General features: G+C 36.8%; 1 protein-coding gene across 1 annotated transcript; it reads left to right on the top strand.

Moving 5' to 3' along the window:
• Nucleotides 1-5,836: 5,836 nt before the first annotated feature.
• LOC130821473 (uncharacterized) lies at nt 5,837-7,503 on the top strand. Its single transcript, XM_057687259.1, has 2 exons — nt 5,837-6,185; nt 7,424-7,503. The coding sequence occupies exons 1-2, from the start codon at nt 5,837-5,839 to the stop codon at nt 7,501-7,503; spliced, it is 429 nt and encodes a 142-aa protein (XP_057543242.1).
• The last annotated feature ends 19,811 nt before the right edge of the window (nt 7,504-27,314 follow it).

Genomic DNA, 27,314 nt, shown 5'->3' on the forward strand with positions numbered 1-27,314 from the left:
CTGATTACGATGAGTCTGTCAGTGTAACACCCCTGAATTTCCAACCCCTTAAACAAAACCAAAATCGTGAAGGAAGGGAGGAAATTCGGGTGTTACATAAAAAGAAAAGGAAAATAATTGAAATAAACGCTAAAGATTAATTAAAAAGGTAAGTAAGTGGAAATTTCGGCAGCATCTCTGCTGAATACTATGGATGTGACAAGAATATATAATTGGATAACATAATTATAATAATTTAAGGCCTTTAATGCCTTCAAGAATATGTCACGACGGAAGAATCATCGTCGGCTTCTCAAATCATCAACTCTAATAAGGATCGTGGTTCCAGTGTTAACGCATTGATCTGATGGATACTAAAGGAGTATTCTCAATGCTATACATCCAAAAATTACGCAGCGGATCTATGGATCATACGAGGAGTCACATGGCTCCATACAAAATAAATTATACAATCCCAAAAGAAAACTTTACAAGTATTATGGAAGCTACAAGCATTACAAAATTTATACACAATTATTACGATCGTACTCTGCTCTTTTCCCCAATGCAAAGCAAAAGAAGCTCCTATACCTGTCATGTCAAGCTATGATCCCCCTGATGCTTAACATAATGACCATAGTCAGATGTGTCATAGCAGGAACATCATGGAAAGTCATGAACAACCAACAACAAACACATACACGTAAGTAATTAATGAACTTATAACAATCAGAGTCATTTAACAAAACTATAGACAACGATATAGTATAGTATGACAATAGCGAGTCTACTCATCTATCTAAACACCTCTATTTACTCATAATTTTCACTTTCGAACTACAAATCTCTCGAAGTATATTCAAGGGTAGTGGATCCTTTCTCTATTCATGGCATAGTGGCACGGCCATGGGCGTTATCAGTCGCCCGGCGCCCATGGCAAAGTATGAGCTCATGCCTTCTCCAGCTGACCCTCTCGGGTCCTACCTTTGGGAAAAACTAACACACTGGGGTACTAAACCAGTGAAGAGGCCACCATATTGGGGTTTGCAAGGCACGCATGGTAACACCTCGGTCAAGGGGCGGTATCGGCCACCCGGCGCCCAATGACCCAAGCATGCTCATACCCCCCTTACGGTGGTCCCGTCGAACCTCACCTAGGGGACTATTAAATCAACCGGACATAATCCAGTTGAGTCACGCCAATAAATCATAAATCAAGGCTCAATAAGTAGGAAATCACTTTGATACTACACACAACCATGGTGCGTTCTCTACTGTTTAGAAATCTGTTCTCATAGACTTCTAATGCTTTCATTCTACTTGCCTATATCACTAATATGACTATATGCTAGCATAGTTTACTTTCTGGCGCTCTATAATTCTAATACGATGTATATAATCATGGTATATTGATAATACTTTGTAACGATAAACATGATAATAAATTACCGCGTGTACGTACCTGCAAGCGTCACTGCACGACCACAAGTTACAAAAATCACCCAACTAAGGGTCTACTTTCCTCTTATAAACTGGGAACCTATACAAGTTAGGAATAGAACTTATAAGTTCTCTTAACTACTTTGTCATACCAGCTAAAAACCAAAGTAACCACTATCATCCGTTCAAGACAAGTTTTCAATTACTCCTAGCACGTACGCATCTCATTCAACACCAAGCATAATAGTCAATTCACCAATAACACAAATTTTTCCATTGACAAAGAATAAAAGGATTGTGTCGACTGCTTCATTATACCAACTAACTTTGAGTTATAACGGTTCACATCATCTTAATATAAAGCGACAATTCACACTTAATGTTGATGTAGTGCTAATATGACGACAAGGACGAATCTTAAAGTTATCACATCGCAATATCATTTATTATATTCTCCAAGGCTAGAAAGAACAAAAATCAAGACATCACACAAGTAATTTTAATAAATCTCAACAGTTGACACTATGTTCATGGCTTATTACAATTATGTATTTATGATTTCAATAACAACCTGATGAGGTATTAGTAACTCTCACAATTAAATCAATAACAATTAGCAACTCCTACTCCCAATTAACAACCAAAACCATTTCTATAGTCAATTGTAATCAAAAATATTACTAATTGCCACAACAATAATCAACTAAGTCTCAAACTACTTATAAGATTATTGAATAAATCATCACACCACCAAAGTAGCATACAAACACACACACACACTACTAGTAATCACATCTCTAAATAAAACCCTAATCATTTCATATTCAAGGATAAATCTTTTAACTATTACCGATACTAGAATTCAATGAGACTAATACAATACACAATCCACACACAACTGATGAACATGGTAGATTCTAGTTAGAATTAGTAAATTAATCAATTGAAAAGTGAGATGCTTACAATGGGTGAGACTAGAAAATGGGTCAAGAGGTTAGTGGTTCTTGTGGTGGTGGCGTGACTCAAGACACGGTGGTGGAGGAGGAAGGCTGCACGGAGCCAAAGGGGAAACAACCCGCAGCCGCCTGCTACTGTGGGGCGTAACTACAGCCGCCTGCTGCTAGGCTGCTTGTAGGAGTGAGGGGAAGCTCTGGTGCTGCTTGGTGGTGCTTTTGTGGGGCCGTGCAGCGGCTGGTGGCGGCCCACTGTCTCTGGAGGCGCAAGGGGGAGAAGAGAGAAAGAAGGAGAAGGAGGAGAAGGAGGAAAGTGACGGCTCTCTTAAGCGTTTAGGGTTTTGTACGGGTTTTATACTTGTTAATACTATTATCATTATTATTATTATTATTATTTTTATTTTTATTATTATTATTATTATTATTATTATTATTATTATTATTATTATTATTATTATTATTATTATTATTATAATGTTTATTTATTTATTTATTGTTATCTCGATTCATTTTCTTGCGAGACCCAACTAAGAAACTCACCTTCGTGGGCTCACACATTTTAATAAAATAATCATTTTGATTCGAACCTCTTTATTTAAGAAATCGAAACTATATTTTTAACTTATATATATATATATATATATATATATATATATATATATATATATATATATATATATATATATATATATATATATATATATATATATATATATATATATATATATATATATATATATATATATATATATATATATATATATATATATATATATATATATATATATATATATATATATATATATATATATATATATATATATATATATATATATATATATATATATATATATTTTAAATTAACATTTAAATTCATGTATGCAAGAAATTTATTAAAACTAAATCAGAAATAATTAAATATACTTGTAAAATCTTTAAAAACTATTAAATTATTAAATAATTACGTCATTAAAATCTTGGGGTGTTACAAACTACCCCCCCTTAAAAGGAGTTTCGTCCCCGAAACTAGCGCAACCAAGGTACTAATTGTGAAAATTTATATTTCTAATAACTCAAGAAACTGTCTTAAAGATTTTATGCCTAAGGAATTAACTCAGAGATCGTGACCTTATTGACACTATTATACTCAACACCCATTCATAATCATCTAAATTAACTCAACACCCAAACGAAGCATGTAAATGTCACACAATTAACTTAACATAATCAATCAAAAGCATTTAAAAATCATACAATTGACTCTACACGATCAAACAAAAGCATGCAATTTTCTAATAGGTCGGTATCATAGAGGAGAAGATACGTGCAAACGCGCGAAATTCTATCACATTCTACCCCCCCCCCCCCCCCTATAAAGACTTAGTTACGACCCCGTAACTAACTAACCTCAGGATCAAGGTGTGGGTATTTCTCACGCATGGAATCCTCAGTTTCCCACGTTGCCTCCTGTGTGCGCTGGTTAGCCCATAGAACTTTCACCATCTTTATATCTTTTCTCCTCGTACTACGCGCCTTAGAATCTAAGATCTTAATAGGCTTCTCTTCATAAGATAAATTCTCATCAAGGTCTAAGGGCATATAAGTTGTATGCCAAATTCTCAAAGTGCGAATTTTGGTTACGCAAGGTTTCTTTTCTTGGGCACATAGTTTCTAGTGAGGGTATATCAGTAGACCCGGCGAAGGTGGAAGCGATTTCGACTTGGGCCATACCAAAGAACGCGTCTGAAGTCCGAAGTTTCTTAGGTTTAGCGGGGTATTACCGGAGGTTTGTACGTGACTTTTCCAAGATTGCGCGACCGTTAACGCAGTTGACCAGAAAAGATATACGTTTTGTTTGGGATGAACAGTGCGATGAAGCTTTCAGGATTCTCAAGACACGACTGACTTCTGCACCTATTTAGCATTACCTGATGGAGAGTCAAAATTTGAGTTGTACACTGATGCGTCGAAGAATGGTTTGGGGTGTGTGTTGATGCAAAATGGGCGCGTCATTGCGTATGCTTCACGGCAACTAAAGACCCACGAGATCAATTATCCGACACATGACATGGAGTTAGCTACGGTAGTCTTTGCTCTCAAGATATGGAGACACTATCTGTATGGTACTAATTTTAAGGTCTTGTCTGATCACAAAAGCCTGAAGTACATATTCACCCAGAGGGAGTTGAATATGAGGCAACGGCGATGGCTAGAGTTGATTTCAGATTATAATTTGGAGATCCGATACCATGAGGGAAAAGCTAATGTTGTCGATGATGCATTGAGCCGGAAAGCTGTATATAGTTTATGTAATGCCCTACCTAGAGTGCGCTTAAGAGAAGAAATAGAGGAGATGGGTATCGAGACAGTAGAGCATGGGGCAGTAGCGTCGATGATGGACGTGACATCTGATTTATTTGAGGAGATAAGGATGAAACAGACTGAAGATATACATCTGATTGAGAAGGCTTCCATAGTGGTAGAAACACCTGACCCACATTTTAGTATTCATGAGGATGGCAGTTTGCGATACGACTATAGATGGTGTGTGCCTAACGATTCCGACCTACGTACTCGCATTCTGAGAGAGGCGCATAGTTCATGTTTCTCCACACATCCGGGCACTGACAAGATGTACCAAGATCTCAAGAGAACGTTTTGGTGGCATGGTATGAAAAAGGATGTTGTTAATTTTGTTGCCAAATGCTTAACCTGCCAGAAGGTCAAGATTAATCACCGTCGACCTCAAGGTTTACTTCATCCGTTGCCAATACTCGAATGGAATTGGGAATCGATATCTATGGATTTTGTGTGTGGACTACCGAGGACTACAAAGGGCAACAATATGATTTGGGTCATAGTTGATCGATTGACAAAATCGGCACATTTCATTCCGATGAAGGACACCTGGAACAAGCATCAGTTGGCCTTAGCGTATCGACAGCAAGTGGTGAGACATCACGGAGTTCCACGAGATATAACCTCAGATAGAGATGCTCGGTTCTTGTCTAATTTTTGGCAAAAGTTACAGGATTCTTTGGGTACTGAGTTGAGAATGAGCACATCGTTTCACCCAGCTACAGACGGACAGACAAAGCGGACTATACAGACACTTGAGGATATGCTACGAGCTTGTGTCTTAGATTTTGGTGGTTCATGGGACGATAAGTTGGATATGATAGAGTTCTCATATAATAACAGTTATCATTCGAGCATTGGGATAACACCATTCGAGGCACTATATGGTCGTAGTTGTCGTAGCCCTGTATGTTGGAATGATAGTTCGGATACGGTAGCTGTGGGACCGCCTTTGATTCAGGAGATGATCGAGCAAGTCAGTTGATACGCAAGAGGATGAAAGCAGCTCAGGATAGGCAAAAGAGTTATACAAATCAACGACGTCGACCTCTTGAATTTAAGTTGGAGATAAAGTCTTTCTTTGAGTTTCACCAACTAAAGGCGTGATGAGGTTTGGGAAGAAAGGTAAGCTCAGTCCAAGATTCATTAGACCCTACGAGATCCTTGAGCGCATAGGCGAGGTCGCATATCGACTTGCGAAACCTGCTTCTATTGATAGAGTGCATGATGTGTTTCACGTATCTCAACTAAGGCAGTACATCTGGGATGACTCACACGTTCTTCAACCCGAACAATTAACCTTGGATGACACCTTGCAGTATGAAGAGACTCCCGTTCAGATTCTAGATAAGAAGACGCGTGATACTCGTCGAGGTAGTGTAGCACTTGTGAAAGTGCTATGGTCTAATCACGTTACCGAAGAGGCCACGTGGGAGGCAGAGGATGCCATGAGACGCAATTATCCTTGGTTATTTGCTTAGGTATTTATATTTTTATCGTTTTATATGTATTGCATCTCGTTAGTCTTATAAAGTTAAGTTCGAGGACGAACTTCATTCTAAGTTGGGTAGAATCATAACATTTCAAAATAATATTAAGTTTTAGCAATGCTAAGCCTTAAAATATTGATTAGTTCGCATAGTTGTATGAGTTATATAGATTCTTTCAATGCATAAGTATGAGTAATTGGGTAACATAGTCTTATGATATGAATGATAGCTGGATATTTGAGTTTGTGCATGAGACTTGAGTTAACTTCGAGGACGAAGTTCTTCTTAAGTTGGGTAGAATGTGACATTCGGGAATTTAAAATAAATAAAATAATTTTAGACTTTAAATTAATTATAAATTACCGTGAATCAAGTGGGTTAAGTGATAATAATAATAATAATAATAATAATAATAATAATAATAATAATAATAATAATAATAATAATAATAATAATGATATATATATATATATATATATATATATATATTTATATATATATATATATATATATATATATATATATATATATATATATATATATATATATATATATATATATATATATATATATATATATATATATATATATAAAAGGGGGGGGGGGGGGGAATTAATACCCAAAAATCAGAAACTTTTTCCCCAATTCCCATTTCTTTCACGTATTCCTTCACCGTCATTCCCTTCCCCTTCTTCCTCCTTCTCATTCCTTCCTTCTTCTTCTTCTTCGAGCGACAGCAGCACCGGCACCATCTTCTTCCTCCTTCTTCTTGTAATTGTTGGTGTAAACAAACTAAGGTATTAAATCTCTTAATTTCTATGTGTAATTTCATTTTACTCATCTTTAATAACCGATTTTCTTCTCAAATTTTCGAACCCTAGCTATCTTTAATCGGAAATTACATGTAAAATCAATATATATTTGTAGAATTTATTCCATTAAAGAAGAAAGATCTGAAAATCTTTTTGTGTTCTTTGTTCATCCATTTCGAAGGCTTTATTTGGGTTCTTTTTAGTGTTGATTTGTATTGGTTTTTGGGTTATTAGTGTTGATTAGTATTGGTTTTTGGATTATTTGATTTCTAGCATAAAGTTTGATATTTATTGAAATTTCAGTCCGGAATTTGAACGTTCTGTTTTGGCCACTTTCGAAGTAGTTCTAATTGTTTTTGGGTTCTGATTCCTTGTTTTTTCCATCTTTTAGCTGATTACAGATCGGATCCGGTCGGAAATAATCGGGTTAGCAATGTTGATGAGAGTGCTAAGGATGTTCCTTTGAACTGAGGCCGTGGAAGCTTATAGTTTGTATTAGGAAATTTGTTTAATGTATATTAGTTCTGATTAGTTTTGATTATGTTGATTATAATAGACTTGTAGTGAGTTGTATGGTTACTTTATGTTTAGATTAGATATTTCGTTTAAGATTTAGCTGTGTTGGTTTCGTAATACAGCTGGTGGTTCCTTTGCCCAGGTTTTGGGATATGATTTAAGTTTCTTGGGAAATAATCCCCGTGATGACCCTGTTTACCCAGTCAACGGTAAGTCGGGTTGTTACACTCGGGATCTAGCACATGAGATTTATCGGAAACATACCTCTTCAACTGCGAAATGTGAAACACGTCATGGACCTTACCCAACTCATTGGGTAATGCTAGTCCGTAGGCGACCTTTCCTACCTTCTCTTTGACCTCATAAGGTCCTATAAACGTTGAGCTCAACTTCCCCCTCTTGCCAAACCTCATGACTCCCTTCATCGGTGAAACTCTCAATAACACATAATCCCCTACGGCGAACTCATCAGGTCTCCTCTTAAGATCTACGTAGGACTTTTGTCGATCCTGGGCCGCTTTAAGTCTTTCTCGAATCATTTTTACTTGATCACTCATCTCCTCTAACATAGCCGGTCTTAGAGTGACAGATTCACTGAAATCGTCCTAACATACTGGATTACGACAACGACGACCGTATAAAGCTTCAAAAGGTGCCATATGGATGCTTGCCTGGTAACTATTATTGTATGAAAATTCTACCATGTCTAGGCACTCATCCCAAGATCCTTGCCTATCCAAAGCTACTGCTTGCAACATATCTTCAAGTGTCCTATTCATGCGTTCAGTTTGCCCATCAGTAGCCGGGTGAAAAGATGTGCTCCTAAGAAGTTCTGTACCCAATGCTTTCTGAAATGCTTCCCAAAATTTCGACACGTATCTAGTATCACGATCAGACACTATAGATCTAGGGACACCGTGGTATCGTACAACATTCTTAAGGTAAGCTTGAGTCAACTGATCCATATCCCACTAATTATTCATCGGAATAAACTTGACACTCTTGGTGAGTCTATCCACGATTACACATAACGTATCATTTTCCGATCTAGTCTTCGGTAAACCCAAAACAAAATCCATGGATATGTCATCCCATTTCCATACAGAAATATCCAAAGGTTGAAGTAAACCTACAGGCCTCTTATGCTTGCTCTTTACTTTCTGACAGGTCAAACACTTGGAAACAAACTCAGCAATATCTCTTTTCATCCCCGACCACCAAAATGTCTGCTTCAAGTCTTGATACATTTTATCTCCTCCCTGATGAATAGAGTACTTTGAGCTATGAGCCTCTGTCAATATCTTCTCCTTAAGCTCTGTGCAAGTAGAAGGTACACACCATCGACCCTTATATCGAATGCTACCATCCTCGAATATCATGAATCCTTCAGCTTTCCCTTCTTTAACTTGCTTTCTCGTTTTCTCCAATAAGGAGTCAGTCACTTGCTTTGTTAAAATTTCCTCAAAAATTGAAGGTCGGATGGATAAGGTTGCCAACCGGGACTCTAGCTCCCCATGTTGTACAATCTTGAGATTCAATCCTTCTATGTCTCTCTGCAACTCTCTAGGAACAGTCAAGGAAGCTAAGGAATGATTGGTCTTTCTACTCAAAGCATCAGCGACCACATTGGCCTTACCCTCATGGTAATTAAACTCCACGTCATAGTCGTTAATCAACTCTAGCCACCTTCGTTGTCTCATGTTCAAATTTTGTTGTGTATATAAGTATTGCAAGCTTTGATGGTCAGTATAAATTTTACACTTCACTCAATACAAGTAATGTCTCCAAATCTTTAGGGCAAAGACAATGGCTGCTAGTTCAAGGTCATGAGTCGGATAATTGACTTCATGCGGTTTAAGTTGTCTTGATGCATAAGCAATAATCTCTCGATCTGCATCAACACACACCCTAACCCATTTTTCGAGGCATCACTACACACAAGATACTCAGATGTGCTGTCTGGAAGGGTTAAAACCGGTGCAGTAGTCAATCTCTCCTTTAATGTTCGGAAGGCTCCCTCACACTCCTCAGTCCACTCAAATTTCTTGTCTTTCTTCATCAAATTAGTCATCGGTCGGGCAATCTTCGAGAAATCCTTCACAAATCTTCTATAGTAACCAGCCAAACCCAGAAAGCTTCGAATCTCGGTCACATTTTTCGGTGTAGGCCAATCCTTCACCGCCTCGATCTTAGCTGGATCCACGGTAACTCCCTCTTTGGATACAAAATGCCCCAGAAATGATACCTTTTCAAGCCAAAACTCACACTTAGAAAATTTGGCATACAATTGATTCTCCTGAAGTATATGCAACACTTGCCTCAAATGTTGTTCGTGCTCTCCCTCATCCTTTGAATACACCAAGATATCATCAATGAAGACCACAACGAACTTATCAAGGCATACACTAAATACCCGATTCATCAAACACATGAATGCTGCTGGGGCATTTGTCAGCCCAAATGGCATCACTGTAAACTCAAAATGCCCATAGCGAGTCCTAAAGGCCGTCTTGGGTACATCACTCTCTGCTATTCTCAATTGATGATAGTCAGACCTCAAGTCAATCTTCGAAAACAATTCCAGCTACGGTGGGCACGTAGCGAAGGTTATATTTAAGGGATCGGAGTGTATGCCTCCGATTTTAGATTATCGCCCTAGGAAGAGGACATTGGAGGCGATCATCAGACTGCAGGACATGTTTGATGAGTTGTACGGGGTGTTACCTGCCACTCCTCTTGGTCGTCTGCCATACATAATGCACCAGCACATTGATAGTGCTCTTATTAAGGCCTTTGTGGAGAGGTGGCAGCCTGATACAACCACCTTCCACATGCCATAGGGGTAGATGACCATAATGTTGCACGACGTGCAACGCATTTTAGGAGTTGGCATTGACGGTTCACTTCCCGCTGAACCTGTTGATGGTGACTGGAAGCTTGGCCTGGTCGATCTGTTTGGGGAGCGAATGTCGGAGCTTCGTACGAAGGGGTACTTCACCTGCGGGAGCATTAACGTTGGTGAAATGTTGCAGCTGTGCTACCGTTCTCAGTCTCTTGAGACTCAGACTACTGCGTATTACATGGCTATAATGGGTTCCACGCTACTGGTGGATAAGACTAGAGTCGGGATGCGGCCTCACCCTATACTTGTTGTGTAACACCCCGAGATTTTAATGACGTAATTATTTAATATTTTAAATAGTTTTTAAAGATTTTACAATAATATTTAATTATTTCTGAAATTTGTTTTAATAAATTTCTTGCATACATGAATTTAAATGTTAACTTATATATATATATATATATATATATATATATATATATATATATATATATATATATATATATATATATATATATATATATATATATATATGTATATGTATATATATATATATATATATATATATATATATATATATATATATATATATGTATATATATATATATATATATATATATATATATATATATGTATATATATATATATATATATGTATATATATATATATGTATATATATATATATATATATATGTATATATATATATATATATATATATATATATATATATATATATATATATATATATATATATATATATATATATATATATATATATATGTATATATATATATATATGTATATATATATATGTATATATATATATATGTATATATATATATATATATATAAATATATATATATGTATATATATATATGTATATATATATATATATATATATATATATATATATATATATATATATATATATATATATATATATATATATATATATATATATATATATATATATATGTGTGTGTATATATATATATATGTGTATATATATATATATATATATATATATATATATATATATATATATATATATATATATATATATATATAATATAGTTACGATTTCTTAAATAAAGAGGTTCGAATCAATATTTTATTAAAATGTGTGAGGTTAAGTGTTGAGTTAAGTGTTGTAAGATTTAAGATTATCAAAAAATACCCTCAAACAACCAGTTTTGTAAGATTCAAGTACCCTCAGGCCTAGGGTGTGTAATTGTGATATGAGTTAAGTGTTGAGCAACTTCGTGCACTTTACTTTTAGGACTTTGTTGTTTTGATATTTTACCCCCATTCATGGTTTAAATTATAATAGTTAATTATTCCCTACATTTCAAGATTATCAAAAAAGTACGACTTTAGGTGGTCACGTAGAAGTGGAAAGGTTGTTTGAGGAATTACATTAGATAACAGGACATTTCGTGTTGTTAAGAGCTCAAGTGATACACTTTTTAAAAGGCACATTGAGGAGAGTTGTCTTACTAGAACATATTGAGACCTAGATACTAAGGTGTGTAGTACTGAGATCAGAGATATTAAATAATTAGAGTTCTATGGTCTAACCACACTATCCTTGCATATGTTTCGAGGTCAATGAGTTACGGGGTCGTAACTAAGTTTTATGGGGGTAGAATGCATTAGAATTTCGCGCGTTTACACGCATTTCTCCTGCGTTTTCACGCATTTTCGCTTCTATGATAACAACCTATTACAAACTCACATGCTTTTGATTGATTGTTTGAACCTATCTGTGTGATATCTACATGCATTGATTGATTATATGAATCAATTGGTGTGATATTTTCATGCTTCTGATTGATCATGTTGAGTCAATTGTATGATTTTTGTTTACATGTCTTGATTGGGTGTATATTTAATTTAGGTAATTATAATACTCGAAATGAGATATGTATGAATATTCTAATAGATTGAGTATCCTTTTATTAATAGTGTCAATAAAGTCACGATCCTTGAGTCAATTATGGAGCTTAAAATCGTTAAAACACCTTCATGAGTTATTAGAAATACAATTTTCAGGAATTGTACTCTTATTACTCTAGTTTCGGGGACGAAACTCTTTTTAAGCGGGGTAGTCTGTAACACCCCGAGATTCTCTGACGTTATTAATTAATATTTTAATGACTTTTGGGTATTTTATAATTATATTAAATTAATTTTGAAGTAGTTTTAATAAATTCCTTTCGTATATGAATTTAAATATTAACATATATTTATATTAAAAATACAATTACGACTTCTAAATAAAGAGGTTTGAATCAAAATAATTATTTTATTAAAATGTGTGAGCACACAAAGGTGAGTTTCTTAGTTGGGCCTCGCAAGAAGATGAATCCAGGGAAATAAATAAATAAATAAACAAGTAAATAAATAAAATATATAGGATGGGTTAGGGTTTAAGTGAGCATTACTCCTTGTTCCATTCAAAAAAAAAAACGGCACACCTTTTCTCTTCCTCTCTTCTCTCTTCTCTCCCCTTTCCCTCACTGCTGAGCCACGAGACCACCAACCAGCAGCCCAGCTGCGGCGGAAAACGGTCTCCCACAACACCACCGGTCTTCCCTCTCTCCTCCCTGTGACGCAGCTGTTTTCCCCCTTTAAACAGCCACGGCAGCAGCAGCTTGAGGTGCTGCATTTGCTGCACGTGCCGCCAGCCACGGTGTTCAGTTTCTCTCTCCAACTGGATCGGTCCCGTGCCACCACTACCACAACCCTAACTTACCTCTTTCCCCTTTTTGATAGTTTTAACTTTGTAAGCCATCTCCTGTTCTATTTGATTCTTGTTGTTTTCAATTAAAAGTTTTATAAAGTTTATGAGAAAAGGGTTGAACTTTTTATGATTGTTATTGAATCTTGTAATGAGTGAGAATTGGATTGATGATTTGAATGTACTTATGAAATAGGTTTTTTAAATATGAATGAAAAGTGTTGAACTTGTATTATTTTCATTGAATCTTTTTGTGGGCAAGAGTGTTTGAAGAATTAAACATGTTCATCACTTAGGGTTTGAAGGGTGATTTGAAATTATGGGTTGTGTGTTGATTTTGTATTAGTTTCTTTGAATCTTGGTATGGGTAGTAATTAAATATGTTATGTTTGAACACGAAACGATTAGGGCTTGGATTTAGAGACGAAATTACCAATGATGTGCTTGTTATACTATATTTTGGTGATGATTGATTAAATAACTTTAAAAGTTGTTTTAAGATTTGGTCGATTGGTTATTGTTGTGAATAATTAGTAATGGTGATGATGTTAGTTGACTTTGAAAGTGATTTTGATTGATTAAATTGGGAATAATAGTTACTAATTGTTGTGGTTTGATTGTTGTAAATTACAAATACTCTTATTAGGTTGTTATTGAAGTTATAGATACATGTTATTCGTAAGCCAAGAGCATTATGTTAACTTATCCTCGATGGTTGCTAAAGTTAATTGTCGTGTTGTTTTGACTATATTTCTTAATAGCTTTGGAGAATGTAACATATGATATCCCGATACGATAACTCTAAGATTTTCCTTATCATTATATTAATGTTATATTAAAATTATAATATTTAGTTGTGATTAGTTATTTTTGGGTAACATGAGCCGATATGCTCAAAATTAGTTAATGTAAAGAAACGATTCACACATACTTCTACTTTAAATTGATGAAAAGACTTATGTTGTGTTGAGTTAATGCTTTTGACTTGTATTGACTGAGTTGTGTGCGTGCTAGAGTAATCGGAAACTCATGTTGAGTTGGTGATAGCGGTTACTTTGGTATTTAGTTTGGTATGTCAAAGTAGTTAAGGGAACTTATTAGTTCTACTCATAACTTATATAGGTGCCCATTTTTGTAAGAGGAAAGTAGAGCCTTAGTCGGGTGATTTTGTGACTTTTGATCGTGCAGTGACGCTTACAGGTACGTACACGCAGTAACTAACCCTTATATGCAATTTGCTTTAAGACATTATTGTTTATTTTGATAGTATGCATTGTATCGAAACTATGAAGTACTAGTGAGTACACTTTATATGAAGAGCTATCGACTATGAAATCCTTGCGCTTAGAATATTTTGGAGAATGAGAGTGCTAATAGAAGGCGGGAACCACCCCCTTATTTATTTAAGAATTAGAATATGCCTTAATCGGAGTTAGAATGACTCCTTATAGGTGATTTTCCTATTCTATTGAGTGGCTCAGTGGGTTTTGGCGCGCTGCTATCCCAGGGCGCTCATTAATAGTTGAGTGGAAGTTATTCCCATCTGATAAGGTACTAGATTACGATTAGCTGGCGTGACTCAACTGGATTATGTCCGGTTGTTATATTAGTCCCCTAGGTGAGGTTCGAGGGGACCACCGTAAGGGGGGGTATGAGCATGCTTGGGTCATTGGGCGCCGGAAGGCCGATAACGCCCCTTGACCGAGGTGTTACCATGCGGGCCTTGCAAACCCCAATATGGTGGCCACTTCACTGGTTTAGTACCCCAGTGTGTTAGTTTTTCCCGAAGGTCAGCTGGAGGGGGCATGAGCTTATACTTTGCCAATGGTGCCGATAACGCCCTTGGCCGTGTCACTATACCAGGAAGTAGAGAAAAGATCCACTGATATAAAGTTATTCAGTGATAGAAAGTTTATTCGTTGATCGAAAGTTATTTAATGATAGAAGGTTCATTCTTTGATAGAAAGCTTAAATTGATAGAATGTTTACTCTTTGATAGAATATTTACTCATTGATAGAACATCTACTTATTTATAGAATAGTTTATACTAGTGAGAAGTGTGCCTAAGTTAAGTTATCTCAAGGGTATTACAGACTATGATCACACTTACCTACAAGCTCTATAAGGTCATGTGTTAGGTATTCTGTTAATGCCTTGGTCGAGTCGAACTATACGTGGGTTGCAAGAGTTTATGTTTGAAAAGAGGAGCGTGAAGACCTGCATTCTACCCAAGAACACATGGTTCGGGTTGGAAAGCACGTAATGAAATTAAGAAGTATAAGTGGCCGATAAACGGTTACTATCTGTGCTTGCGTCTTATGAAATCATCTTATGTTGTTTTATAATATAATGTTATCTAGTAGTTGGCCTTATTATATTTGATGCTAGTTACTAACGTGTACGTGTTTGTGTTTATGTTTGATTGTTGATGACCTTCTATGATTATCCTGCTATGACACATTGGCCTTTGGTTTAATGTCGAGCAGCAGGAGGATCATAGACAGGCGTAGCAGGTACTGGAGCTTCTTTTGCATTGCATTGCATTGGGGGAGAGTGATGAGGGTGGAGCATAACCTGTGTCTAGGCATGGCCACGGTCCGGGTTGGTCCGGTTCCATCCGGTTCCGGTTCCACCCGGTTCCAGTTCCATATGGAACCTGTCGCGAACGGTTCCGGTTCCGGTTCCGGTTCCGGGCGGTTCCAAACGGTTCCTTGGCGGTTCATGAGGCGGTTCCGGCGGTTCCAACTCACGGGACGGGCGGGTCGGACCATCGATTCCATTTTTATTTTTTCATTAAATATTTGTATAATAAAAAAATACTATAATATTGCGGACGTACCTTTGATGATTACTTGATTATTAGCGAAATTCATTGCATGTCAAGTTGTCATCGTTATTGAAATATTTACTAAAAAGAATGGAAAAAAATAAATTAATAAGAAACGAATCAATGATAATGTCGATAAAGATGATTAATAAAAAAAGAGGGAGAAAATGGACTTGAACCTAGTATCCAAATGAATACTAAGCTGCCTACGTATCCCGAAGGAATCAAAGCCCACGTAGTTCTTTGACATACCTTTTATTTATAGTTGTTGAATGTTGATTTATCGTTGTCGCTTGTCGGATTGATCCTATTCGTCTTCGTCATCATCATGTGGTTGGTTAGATGCTTCCGCTGACTCTCCTCCTGACGATGATGCAAATGTATCCATCATCATCCATGGATCATCATCGTCGTCTTGATCATCATCATTCCTTAGTCCTTGTGTTCGAATCTCCGCTTGATCTCAATCTTTCTTGCAAACACATATTTGAATACTATGTGGAGCAAGACGAGATCGCTTTTCGTCCAAAACTCTTCTACCTGCACTAAAAGCAGACTCCGACGCAATTGTTGACGCGGGAATTGCAAGGATATCCTTTGCAATTCTCGATAAAATGGGAAATTTTACAGATTTTTCTTTCCACCACTCCAAAATATTATAGATACTTTGGTCTATTTCAAAGTGGTGTTTAAGATAACTATCTAGTTCTAAATATGAGGTCGAGGAAGAAGAAGATGATCCTACAAAACTATCATCTTGACTCATTATGTTAGCTATTACCGAATTATAGTAAGAGGGACGTGCCGAAACGCTAGCACGCCTAGACATATCGCGTTTCGGGTTATATACACTAGCGTAAAAATCATAGAGTTCTGCTAAATATTTTTTACATGTTCCTACATAATTATGTACATCAGTAGACGGGCGATCTAACGATTGGTAATAAAATCCTATTACTTTAGTAAGGACCTCAGTTTTAAAACGTGGGTCCAAAATGGTTGCGATTCCATAAATATAAGGAAAATCGGTAAAATATGTCTTCCATTTTTCCATCATATCTGCAAGAATCGGCCTCAATTTTGGGTTAGTATCTTCATGTGTATATTTAAGGAGATGATAAAAAATAATAATACATTCACTTATTACTAAGTGAACGTTCGGTTCATAAACATAAGAAAAAATCTTAGTCGCGTGGTCATACGCTTCTAATATGTTATGTACACCTATAGCTAATTCCCAAGTGTCATCAGCTATGAAACTATCTGTACACTCACTATATAGTTGTGTTATTACTGGACGATAAGCAATCGCCTTTCTTAATAAATCGTTGGTTGAGCCCTAACGTGTAGGAGTATCTAATGACCAATACACTTTTTTAAGTTGGTATTGGTCACATAATTGTTTATATCGTCTTTTTATCTTTCCGATCCTAAGCCACTTCACTATATCCCTAATTGGTTCTAATAAATCACTTAATTGTTTTATGCATGCTTGGCAAGATAAGTTAACTATATGCGCACAACAACGTATGTGTAATAAGCTACCCCCAAGGATTAAACTAAAAGCAGGTTCGTTAAACAAAAGTTCTATACATTTAATGTTCGCGGTTGCATTATCAGTTGAACAACAAAATATTTTATCTAATAAGTTCCATTCTCTACATATCTCTACTAATCTATATTTTATGTTTTCACCGGTATGTCTTTCTGGCATTGTCTCAAAAGCAATTATTCTTTTTTGAATAATCCAATTTCGATCTATCCAGTGTGCTGTTACACACATATAAGGTTCTAAATGTGGGGGAGCAGACCAAATGTCAGTTGTTATGCTAACCCTACCATTAAACGATTTAAACATTTCAACTAATTCATAGCGCATTGATTCGTATAATTTAATTGTGCGTCTTTTAAGAGTGCTCCTAGGGATTGCTCTATATTGTGGTTGCAAAGTTTTTCTAGTGAGACGCTCGTATGCCCTACTTTCACCGTGGTTAAAAGGCAATTCATCACAAATTACATACCTAGAAAATTCATCAATCATGTCATTACGATTATATCTAAAAGGCATACCTGTGCTGGGAATGTCCCATTGTGTCTGTCGGCTTCCACATGTGGTCCCGCTGCCGCTTGCTGCATGAGTTTCTTTTGTGATTCCATGCTTCTTTGCCAAATGTTTGTTAAAAGATCCCGTACCACCACCTAACACGTATTCACAAAACACAATAAATAAATGTTTATAAAATATGAATATATAATGTATGAATGTATTATGTATGTATAAAAACTTAAAAAGTATTTACCTCTGGCGAAACTGTATGAAACTAAGGGCTTTACTCCTTGACTTTCACAAATTTGACAAGTGCATAAGAAAATATCTGGATTCTCGGTTGGTTCTTTTGTGAAATACGACCACACATGTGAAACAGCTCTACCACTAGGAGGTGGCATTGCCGGAAAAGGTTGTCTTACTGGTTCATCTTCATCTAAATAAATAATTTAAAATTATAAAACTATAAGTAAATAAATAAATAATTTAAAGTTTAATTAATTTGAAGAATAAAATTATAAAACTAACCGATAGTTTGGAAATTGACTCGTTTACCACGAGCGTGTCTTTGTTGTTGTTGTTCTCCTTGTTCTTCATGTGATCTTGTTGATGACTGTCGAGATATATGTATCCCAATTGGGGTCGTTGGTTCCTCTTCTTGTTCTTCTTCTTCATCAATTTGTATTTCTCTTTCCACTTCTTCTGCATAATTATGTAACTCTGGGTCGTACCCTTCCGGATAATTATGTTCATAATTATAGTTACTAATGGAAGGTGTTGTTGATACCGATGGAGTAGAAGTGGCCTTTCTTTTGGAGGAACTGGAACCTCCCAATGATTTTGCCACTTTAGTAACTTTTTTTGTGGCTTTTTTACAAAATGAAGACATGATTGATAATATTAAAGTAATAATAGAAATATAGAATTAAGAAATAAATAATTAATTAATTATGTAACTAACTAAATTAAGAAATAATTAAAAGACTAATTATGTAATTAAGAGAATAATTGCGTAATTAAAGAATTAAGTAGAGAGCGTAAGTATAGAGAGTAAGAGAAGAGATGAGTTGTGAATGAAAATGATTGAAAGTGATGAGTATATATAGAGGAGAATGCAACGGCTAGTTAACGGTAACAAACGGTCATATTTTGGCGAACCGGTTCCATGGAACCGGTGGGCCGGTTCAACCGGACCGGTCCCGGTTCCGGTTCCACGGAACCGTTGAGCCGGTTCAACTGGACCGGTTCCGGTTCCGGTTCCAGAACCGGTTCCATGGAACCGTTGGACCGGTTCTCCCGGACCGGTTCCGGTTCCAAACCGCGGGTTTTTTACCCGGTTCACGACGGTTTTTTCCGGCGGTTTCACGGTTCTGGCAACTTTTTTCCAGCGGTTTCACGGTTTCGCGGTTCGGGGCGGTTCGGAACCTGTCGCAAACGGTTCCGGTTCCGGATCCGGTTCCAAGCGGTTCGGGACCGGTTCGGTTCCGGGTAACCCGCCCCGTGGCCATGCCTACCTGTGTCGTACCGCTATCTTTCGATTTTGTAGCTTTGGTTATCTTTTGTAAACCTTGGTTGTATATGTTTGTTATGAGGCCTTGTGTCTTCCCTCGTATATTTGTAGTTCCACTGCGTAGTATATAACTCTGAATGGTTTTAAGGAGTTAAGTCTTTCTAAAACGCAAACGTCGACACTGGAACCACGATCCATGCTTGGCATGTTGATTTGAGAAGCCGGCGACGAATCATTCCGCCGTGGTGTGAGATTTTAAAAGGCAATGATGCCTTAGATTAGTTTAATGTTTTATTGTGCTAATTGCCTTACCACATGTTCGATTTTTAGAAGAGATGCTGCCTAAATTTCCACTCACCTTTTAAAAGTTAATATTTAACGTTTATCTAAAATCTTTTCCTTTTCTTTTTTTTTGTAACACCCGAATTTCCTCCCATCCTTTACGGTTTTGGTTTTTTTAAGGGGTCGGAAATTCTGGGGTGTTACAGCGCTGCTTCTTACTTCCCCATCCAGCTACGCCTTCGTTCTCCTCGCAACCAGTAGCCGCGCCACTGTGACCACCACCAGCAGCGGGACGCGTTGTTTTGTTCTCCTCTACAGGCGGCCACCGCAGCACACTCTCTCCTCCCTCCTCCCTCGCTGTGAGTAGCCGGCAGCCGACCCACGAGCAGCCGCCAGCTGCTGTTCGATTTAAGGCTCTCTCCAGCCAGTCTTGGCTCTCATGCACCACCACGACGACCTTCATCCTCCTCTTCACCATTCTTGCTAGTTTTAATCTTTGTAAGCCATCTCCTCTTCTTCTACTTGACTCTTGTTGTTTTCAATTAAAAGTTTTATAAAGTTTATGAGTGTGATGTTGATTTTTGTGTTATTTTTCATTGAATTCTTTTGTGGGTAAGAGTTTGATTGATGAATTGAACCTATTCATGACTTAAGGTTTGAAGTGTGATTAGAAATTATGGGATGTGTGTTGATTGTGTATTAGTTTGGTTTAATCTTATCATAGGTAATAGAAATAGTGTTATCTTTGAACATGAAATAATTAGAGTTTGATTTAGAAATGAGATTACTAGTAAGGTGTGTGTTGTATGCTACTTTGGTGGTGTGGTGATTAATTAAATAACCTTATAAACTGTTTTAAGACTTGGTTGATTATTGTTGTGGTAATTAATAATGATTTTGATTATAGTTAACTATGGAAACGGTTTTGGTTGTTAATTGGGAGTAGTATTTGCTAATTGTTAGTGGTTTAGTTGTGAGAGTTACTAATACCTCATTAGATTGTTATTGAAATCATAAATACATAATTGTGAAAAGCCATGAACATAGTGTCAACTGTTGAGAATTATTAAAGTTACTCGTATGATGTCTTGATTTTAGTTCTTCCTAGCTTTGGAGAATATAATAAATGATATTGCGATGTGATAACCTTAAGATTCGTCCTTGTCGTCATATTAGCACTACATCAACATTAAGTGTGAATCGTCGCTTTATATTAAGATGATGTGAACCGTTATAACTCAAAGTTAGTTGGTATAATGAAATAGTCGAAATAATCCTTTTATTCTTTGCCAATGGAAAAACTTGTGTTATTGTTGAACGGACAATTATGTTTGGTGTTGAATGAGATGCGTACGTGCTAGAAGTAATTGAAAACTTGTCGTGAATGGATGATAATGGTTACCTTGGTTTCTAGCTGGTATGACAAAGTAGTTAAGAGAACTTATAATATCTATTCCTAACTTGTATAGGTTCCCAATTTATAAGAGGAAAGTAGACCCTTAGTTGGGTGATTTTTGTAACTTGTGGTCGTGCAGTGACGCTCGCAGGTACGTACATGCAGTAATTGATTATCATATTCATTGTTTCAAAGTATTATCCATATTCATGATTATATGCATTGCATTAGAATTATAGAGCGCCAGAAAGTAAACTATGCTAGCGTATAGTCATAATAGTGAAATAGGCAAGTAGTATGAAAACACTAGGAGACTATGAGAACCTACTTCTAATATAGTAGAGAACGCACCATGGTTGTGTGTGGTATCGAAGTGAATTCCTACTTATTGAGCCTTGATGTATGATTAGTTGGCGTGACTTAACTGGATTATGTCCGGTTGATTTAATAGTCCCCTAGGTTCGACGGGACCACCGTAAGGGGGGTATGAGCAACTTGGGTCACTGGGCGCCGGATGGCCGATACCGCCCCTTGACCGAAGCGATACCATGCGGGGCTTGAAAACCCCAATATGGTGGCCTCTTCACTGGTTTAGTACCCCAGCGTGTTAGTTTTTCTCGAAGGTAGGACCCAAGAGGGTCAGCTGGAGGGGGCATGAGCTCATACTTTGCCATGGGCGCCGGATGGCCGATAACGCCCTTGGTCGCGTCACTATGCCATGAATAGAGAAAGGATTCACTACCCTTGAATATATTTCGAGAGATTAATAGTTTGAAAGAGAAAGTATGAATATATAGAGGTGTTTAGATAGATGAGTAGACTGGCTATTGCCATATTATAATGTTGTCTATAGTTTTGTTCCATGACTCTAATTATTATAAGTTCATTGAAAACTGACGTGTACGTGTTTGTTGTTGTTGCTCATGACTCTCTATGATGTTCCTGCTATGACACATTTGACTATGGTCATTATGTTGAGCAGTAGGAGGATCATAGCTTGACATGACAGGTATAGGAGCTACTTTTGCTTTGCATTGGGGAAAAGAGCGGAGTATGATCGTAATAATTGTGTATAAATTGTCTAAATGCTTGTAGCTTCTAAAATACTTGTAAAGTTTTCTTTTGGGGTTGTAAAATTTCTTTTGTATGGAGTCATGTGACTCCTCGTATGATCCATAGATCCGCTGCGTAGTTTTGGATGTACAGTAGGGAGAATACTCCTTCAGTATCCGTCAGATCGATGCGCTAACAATGGAACCACGATCCTCGTTAGAGTTGACGATTTGTGAAGTCGACGATGATTCATTCCGTCGTGACGTATTCTTTTGAAAGGCGTTATAGGCCTTAGATTAGTTTAATCATGTTAATCATATATATATATATATATATATATATATATATATATATATATATATATATATATATATATATATATATATATATATATATATATATATATATATATATATATATATATATATATATATATATATTCTTAACACATCCTCAGTTTTAACCGAGATGCTGCTGAAATTTCCACTCACTCACCTTTTTAATTAATCATTAGCGTTTATGTTAAGTATTTTCCCTTTTCTTTTTAAGTAACACCCGAATTTTCTCCCTTCCTTCACGATTCTGGTTTCGTTTAAGGGGTTGGAAATTCAGGGATGTTGCATGCTGTGACTGCTGATCAGGATGAGATTGCTTGGGGTGCAGACGTGTAGTGACGCTGGCTACATGTATCGCCAACTGGGTATGACGACAATGACTGGGTGCAAGACTATTGTTGGTTGTCTGACATTGTTGTAGACATAGATTTACGAGTACTTCCCATCCTTCCAACCCCATCCTCGTCAAGCTGATATGCCTAACAAGACTAGGGCGGAGATGTGGTCCCCGCAGAAGCCAATTCGTGAGCTGAGCAGACTGAGAGACTGTAGGAGTATACTGGACTCCATGACAGAGACACAGGTTTTGTACATGACCTCACACATCGTTATACTAATTATTTTAATTTTATATTATGTTGTTTATGTTAATTTTCTTTGTAAACAGGTGGAATGGACTCCGTACATGACTACTCCTAGGGCTTTATTGAACAAGCACCCACGCACCGCCTATATCGAGGGTATCACCTGTTTTGATATCGTGGAGGTGTATTTGCCAAAGAGGACAGTCAGATAGCTTGGTTTTGTACAGGCTATTCGCCCCCCCCCCCCCCCCCCCCTCCGTTGAGACCTACCCAAGCTCTGCGACCGGCACAGGGTTCCTATTCAGTGACATTCGCTTCTCCGTCTATGTATATGGAGATGTGGAGTAGGTTCCCCTATTGTGCCCGCGTTGGTGATCAGGCACTGCGTCGAGCATCTGTTCCATCAGAGGCTGTCCCTTAGTATATCAACTGGTTTAGAGTGTCTTCCCACACATTTCTCATCCCCGATGAAGGACCTACTACTACGTTTGGTGCAGCGGATAACAGAGTTGAATACGTTAATGTTTCTATTTATCTGTTTCATTTTTATGTGTCATTACCGAAATTATTGTTTAATTTTTTGGTAATACCAGTGTTTTATTTGTACAGTTTGCAACTGAATTTCCAACTCGACTCGTGTCATTGCTAAGGATGCCAGCTGTTGTTAATATGACGCCCCGTGAAAGACAAGCTGCTGATTTGTATTTGGATGAACTTAGAGATTTGTTTGCCGAATGGCAAGAGTTTAGAGATCACAGCCCTTCACAGACATTTATCTTTGTATTGAGGAAGAATTTGTTGATATTGTGTTGTATTTCTACACGGCTGTAACTGGTTTTATTATTACGCGTTGCATTAGATTTACTAACATATTTATTCACGAACTTAATTATGGAATGAATACTATAAATACAATGAATACAATTAATAAAATGAAAACACTAAGTACAATCAGTACAATAAATACAACAACACAATAACTACACAACATTGTACTATGGAGTATCTAAATTGACTGCATCTTCGGCGGTGTTATTATGTTGTGGTCGTTGTACGCCGCACAGTCTATTCTAAAGAGATATACTATTGTGATACTGTCTCTCTAAATCTCTACATGAATTGTTAGTTGCTGCTCTCTAATTTTGCTGGACTGGCGGCAGTGGAGATGAATCATTGTTCATTAAAAGCTAAACATAATCATTTCCGTTCACCCAAAGAATATGTACAAGTTTATTAACGCCATGCATTCCCCCTGTTCTCCTTACCGGAAGCACTAAACAATTATACATTGGATTACCATCCGCAGAGCCATAATACGCAATTGCAATGTTGAGAAACGTTGTTGCAGAATACAATGCTGTCATTTTCATCCAGTGAATATACGGGGCAGGTCCTTTGCTATGGGCACAAATTCTGTATATAGCATTCTCCACCAACTCTGCTGATAGATACACGCGTGCATATTGACCTCTATGCGTTTGCATTTCCAAACTCTTTGTACGTCGTAAAAGAGGCCATGCCTCCTCGCCCCCTAACTCTGTGACGGCAATAGCTCTAAATCCACAGTTTTTGTCACCTATAACATCAATCTAATCAAACAGGTACGGCGGAAGAATATACGGGATGTGATTTGGCCACTGAAAAAGTGAAAAATCACGACCTGCTGAACCATCTGAAAAAATAACAGTATATTAATATCATTCAATTGAACTAAAACATATATGATTATAGGAAAGGAAATACGTGTACCAGATAAGTTGAAACTGAAGTTAATTCCAACTGACGATTGGTTTGATCGGTTGGTAGATCTACCACTAGATCTCCCGCGTGATGAAGATCTGGATTCGCAACCCGTTGAGGATGATCTACTGTACTCGAACGTTTTTTTGTTTCTCCTGAGGGTTCTGCTTGTCGTTGGTCTTTCCTTCCTCGGTGGACTTGCTTGTGGCTCAGGTATATCAGTATCATCAGGGTGTAGTTAATGTTCAAGTACCTGAGACATTCGTCGTACAACTGCGGGATCGGCTTTTAAAACTTCATCCACCAACGATTGAAAGTACTCTTTATCATCGGCATTTGCGTGTCGTACTTCTTCGTTGGCGTCTTCTTCTGCCTCTAAGTACTTTAACGTTTTCCAAAATGGATGTATATCGTCCAAGTACAACAAACCATGAGACCTGATTGACAAGTAACAGTAACACGCGCAAGGTAATCCGTGGGTTCTTTGAAGTACACAACCGCATTTGTCAGAAACATAATCCCCCAAGTTTAACATCCGGTTGTGTTCCATCATCGATTGTTCCAAGGCAAATATGGAAACATGACGATACAACGGTCTCAAAAAATTAAGCCGCGGCGTCCTTGAAATCAAATTCATAGATTCCTGCATAGCTTGTCTTATCCTCGATTGCTGATTTGTTATCTGTGCGTGTGCCCTTTTAAAGAGGGTATTAAATGAGCTATTACCACTACCCAGGTAGTACTTGACGGACGAGTGTTGGCTTTTAACTCTACTGGTAGTCTGGTTACCCAAGTGCAAACAGTCATTCGTCCACGCACGCACAAATTTCTCTTTGTGAGGAATCCATGTTCCACCCAAATATCGCACGACCCTCCTGTTCTTAGTCAACCAAGTAGACTGTAACACCCTGAATTTCCAACCCCTTAAACGAAACCAGAATCGTGAAGGAAGGGAAGAAATTCATGTGTTACATAAAAGAAAAGGAAAAATAATTAAAATAAACGCTAAAGATTAATTGAAAAGGTGAGTAAGTGAAAATTTCGGCAGCATGGCCTTACTCTAAAGAACCTCTCATCTTGCTCCTGCTGAAAGTCGGGATTAAATACCATCAATATTCATTTGTCGTGAATTTATTGTTGCAAGGTGAGCTAAATGTAGGAGAAGGCCTCAAGTTTTGTGCCAAATCGCCAATGAGTGCATGTTTGCATATTAATTTGTTTTGATAATGACTAAATCTTACAATTTGTAATTGCACAAAACATACAACATTTAAATGTCCAAATTTGAGAATTCAACAATTTAATAAAGTGCAATCATTAAATTGTTTAACCAGCTTTCTTAACAATGGCAACTAAATTTTACACTCCAAAGTCAATGAAGCAATGGCTTCAATGTTATAATAAAAATATACATGTCAAGATTTCTAATGGCTACATACTTAATAAAGTCTGAAGTGGAGTATTTGATTGTTCGAAAAAAAATATGTCAATGGAATTTCAAACTTATTTTTATCTGTTGGACTTTGGTGCCAACAACCAACTAAATAGGAATTTCAATTACATACTATTTTTTTTTTTTAACTTTTTATTCTCATTTTCAATTTTCAACTAATAATAGTAGGTTTATAAAAACAAGTAAAAACGGAAGAGTAGAAAAAGGAGCAACTTGTTTGTTCTCTCCATCGACATATATTTGGACATCTTATTATAGATACCTTCTCTTCACATTCTCACTTCTAAGTTCTAACAGACTTCGCTCCATTCTCTTCTCTCTCTTCTTCTACCCGCAATTTCAGTTCCTCCATTTCTTTCAACACCTTTCTCTTTCTTCTTCCATCAAATCCTTCCAAACTTTTCCCCCTCTGTTTTTGACTAATTTTCATCATCATCATCAATAGCCATGCCAGAAAATTCCTCATCATCATCATCATCTTAATCAGTGAGTATATCTTCTTCACTCTGTTTACGTCATCTTTCTTAACCTAGAATTTTGACCTTTTCCGCTGATTCTTGATTTTCCGGTGAATACATCTTTTTTTTTTTCCAATTATCATAAATTCCTTATACATTTTGAATTTAAGATACCGATTTTGACTTTGTAGATCAGGAATTGGTGTCGAGTTGTTTTTTTTTTTGATTTTTACGAGGTTAGGATAAGATTAAATCTAATCTTACACGTCGTCATAATTTCTTGCGAATTCTTGAATATATGGAGGATTTCAGAAACTAAGGATATCCAGAGAATATATCTCTTTCCACCATTAATTATTGCCATTTTCGAAATGCGATTGATTTGATAGAAAGTTTGTCTCTGTTTTGAAATAAATTTGATCATCATCTGTTTTCTAGGCGGAAGCTTCCAAAACTCATAAAATGCTGGTGATATATATATTTCAATTACTTTTT

The sequence above is a fragment of the Amaranthus tricolor genome, chromosome 8 (genome assembly GCF_026212465.1).
Source record: "Amaranthus tricolor cultivar Red isolate AtriRed21 chromosome 8, ASM2621246v1, whole genome shotgun sequence".
NCBI lineage: Eukaryota > Viridiplantae > Streptophyta > Magnoliopsida > Caryophyllales > Amaranthaceae > Amaranthus > Amaranthus tricolor.

What these genes read in the sequence shown, in the direction of transcription:
- LOC130821473 (XM_057687259.1), top strand. Translation starts at nt 5,837, where the DNA reads ATGAGGTTTGGGAAGAAAGGTAAGCTCAGTCCAAGATTCATTAGACCC. An exon ending in GGCAGAGGATGCCATGAGAC is followed by an intron (nt 6,186 to 7,423) that starts GCAATTATCCTT and finishes TCCATCTTTTAG; the next exon opens with CTGATTACAGATCGGATCCG.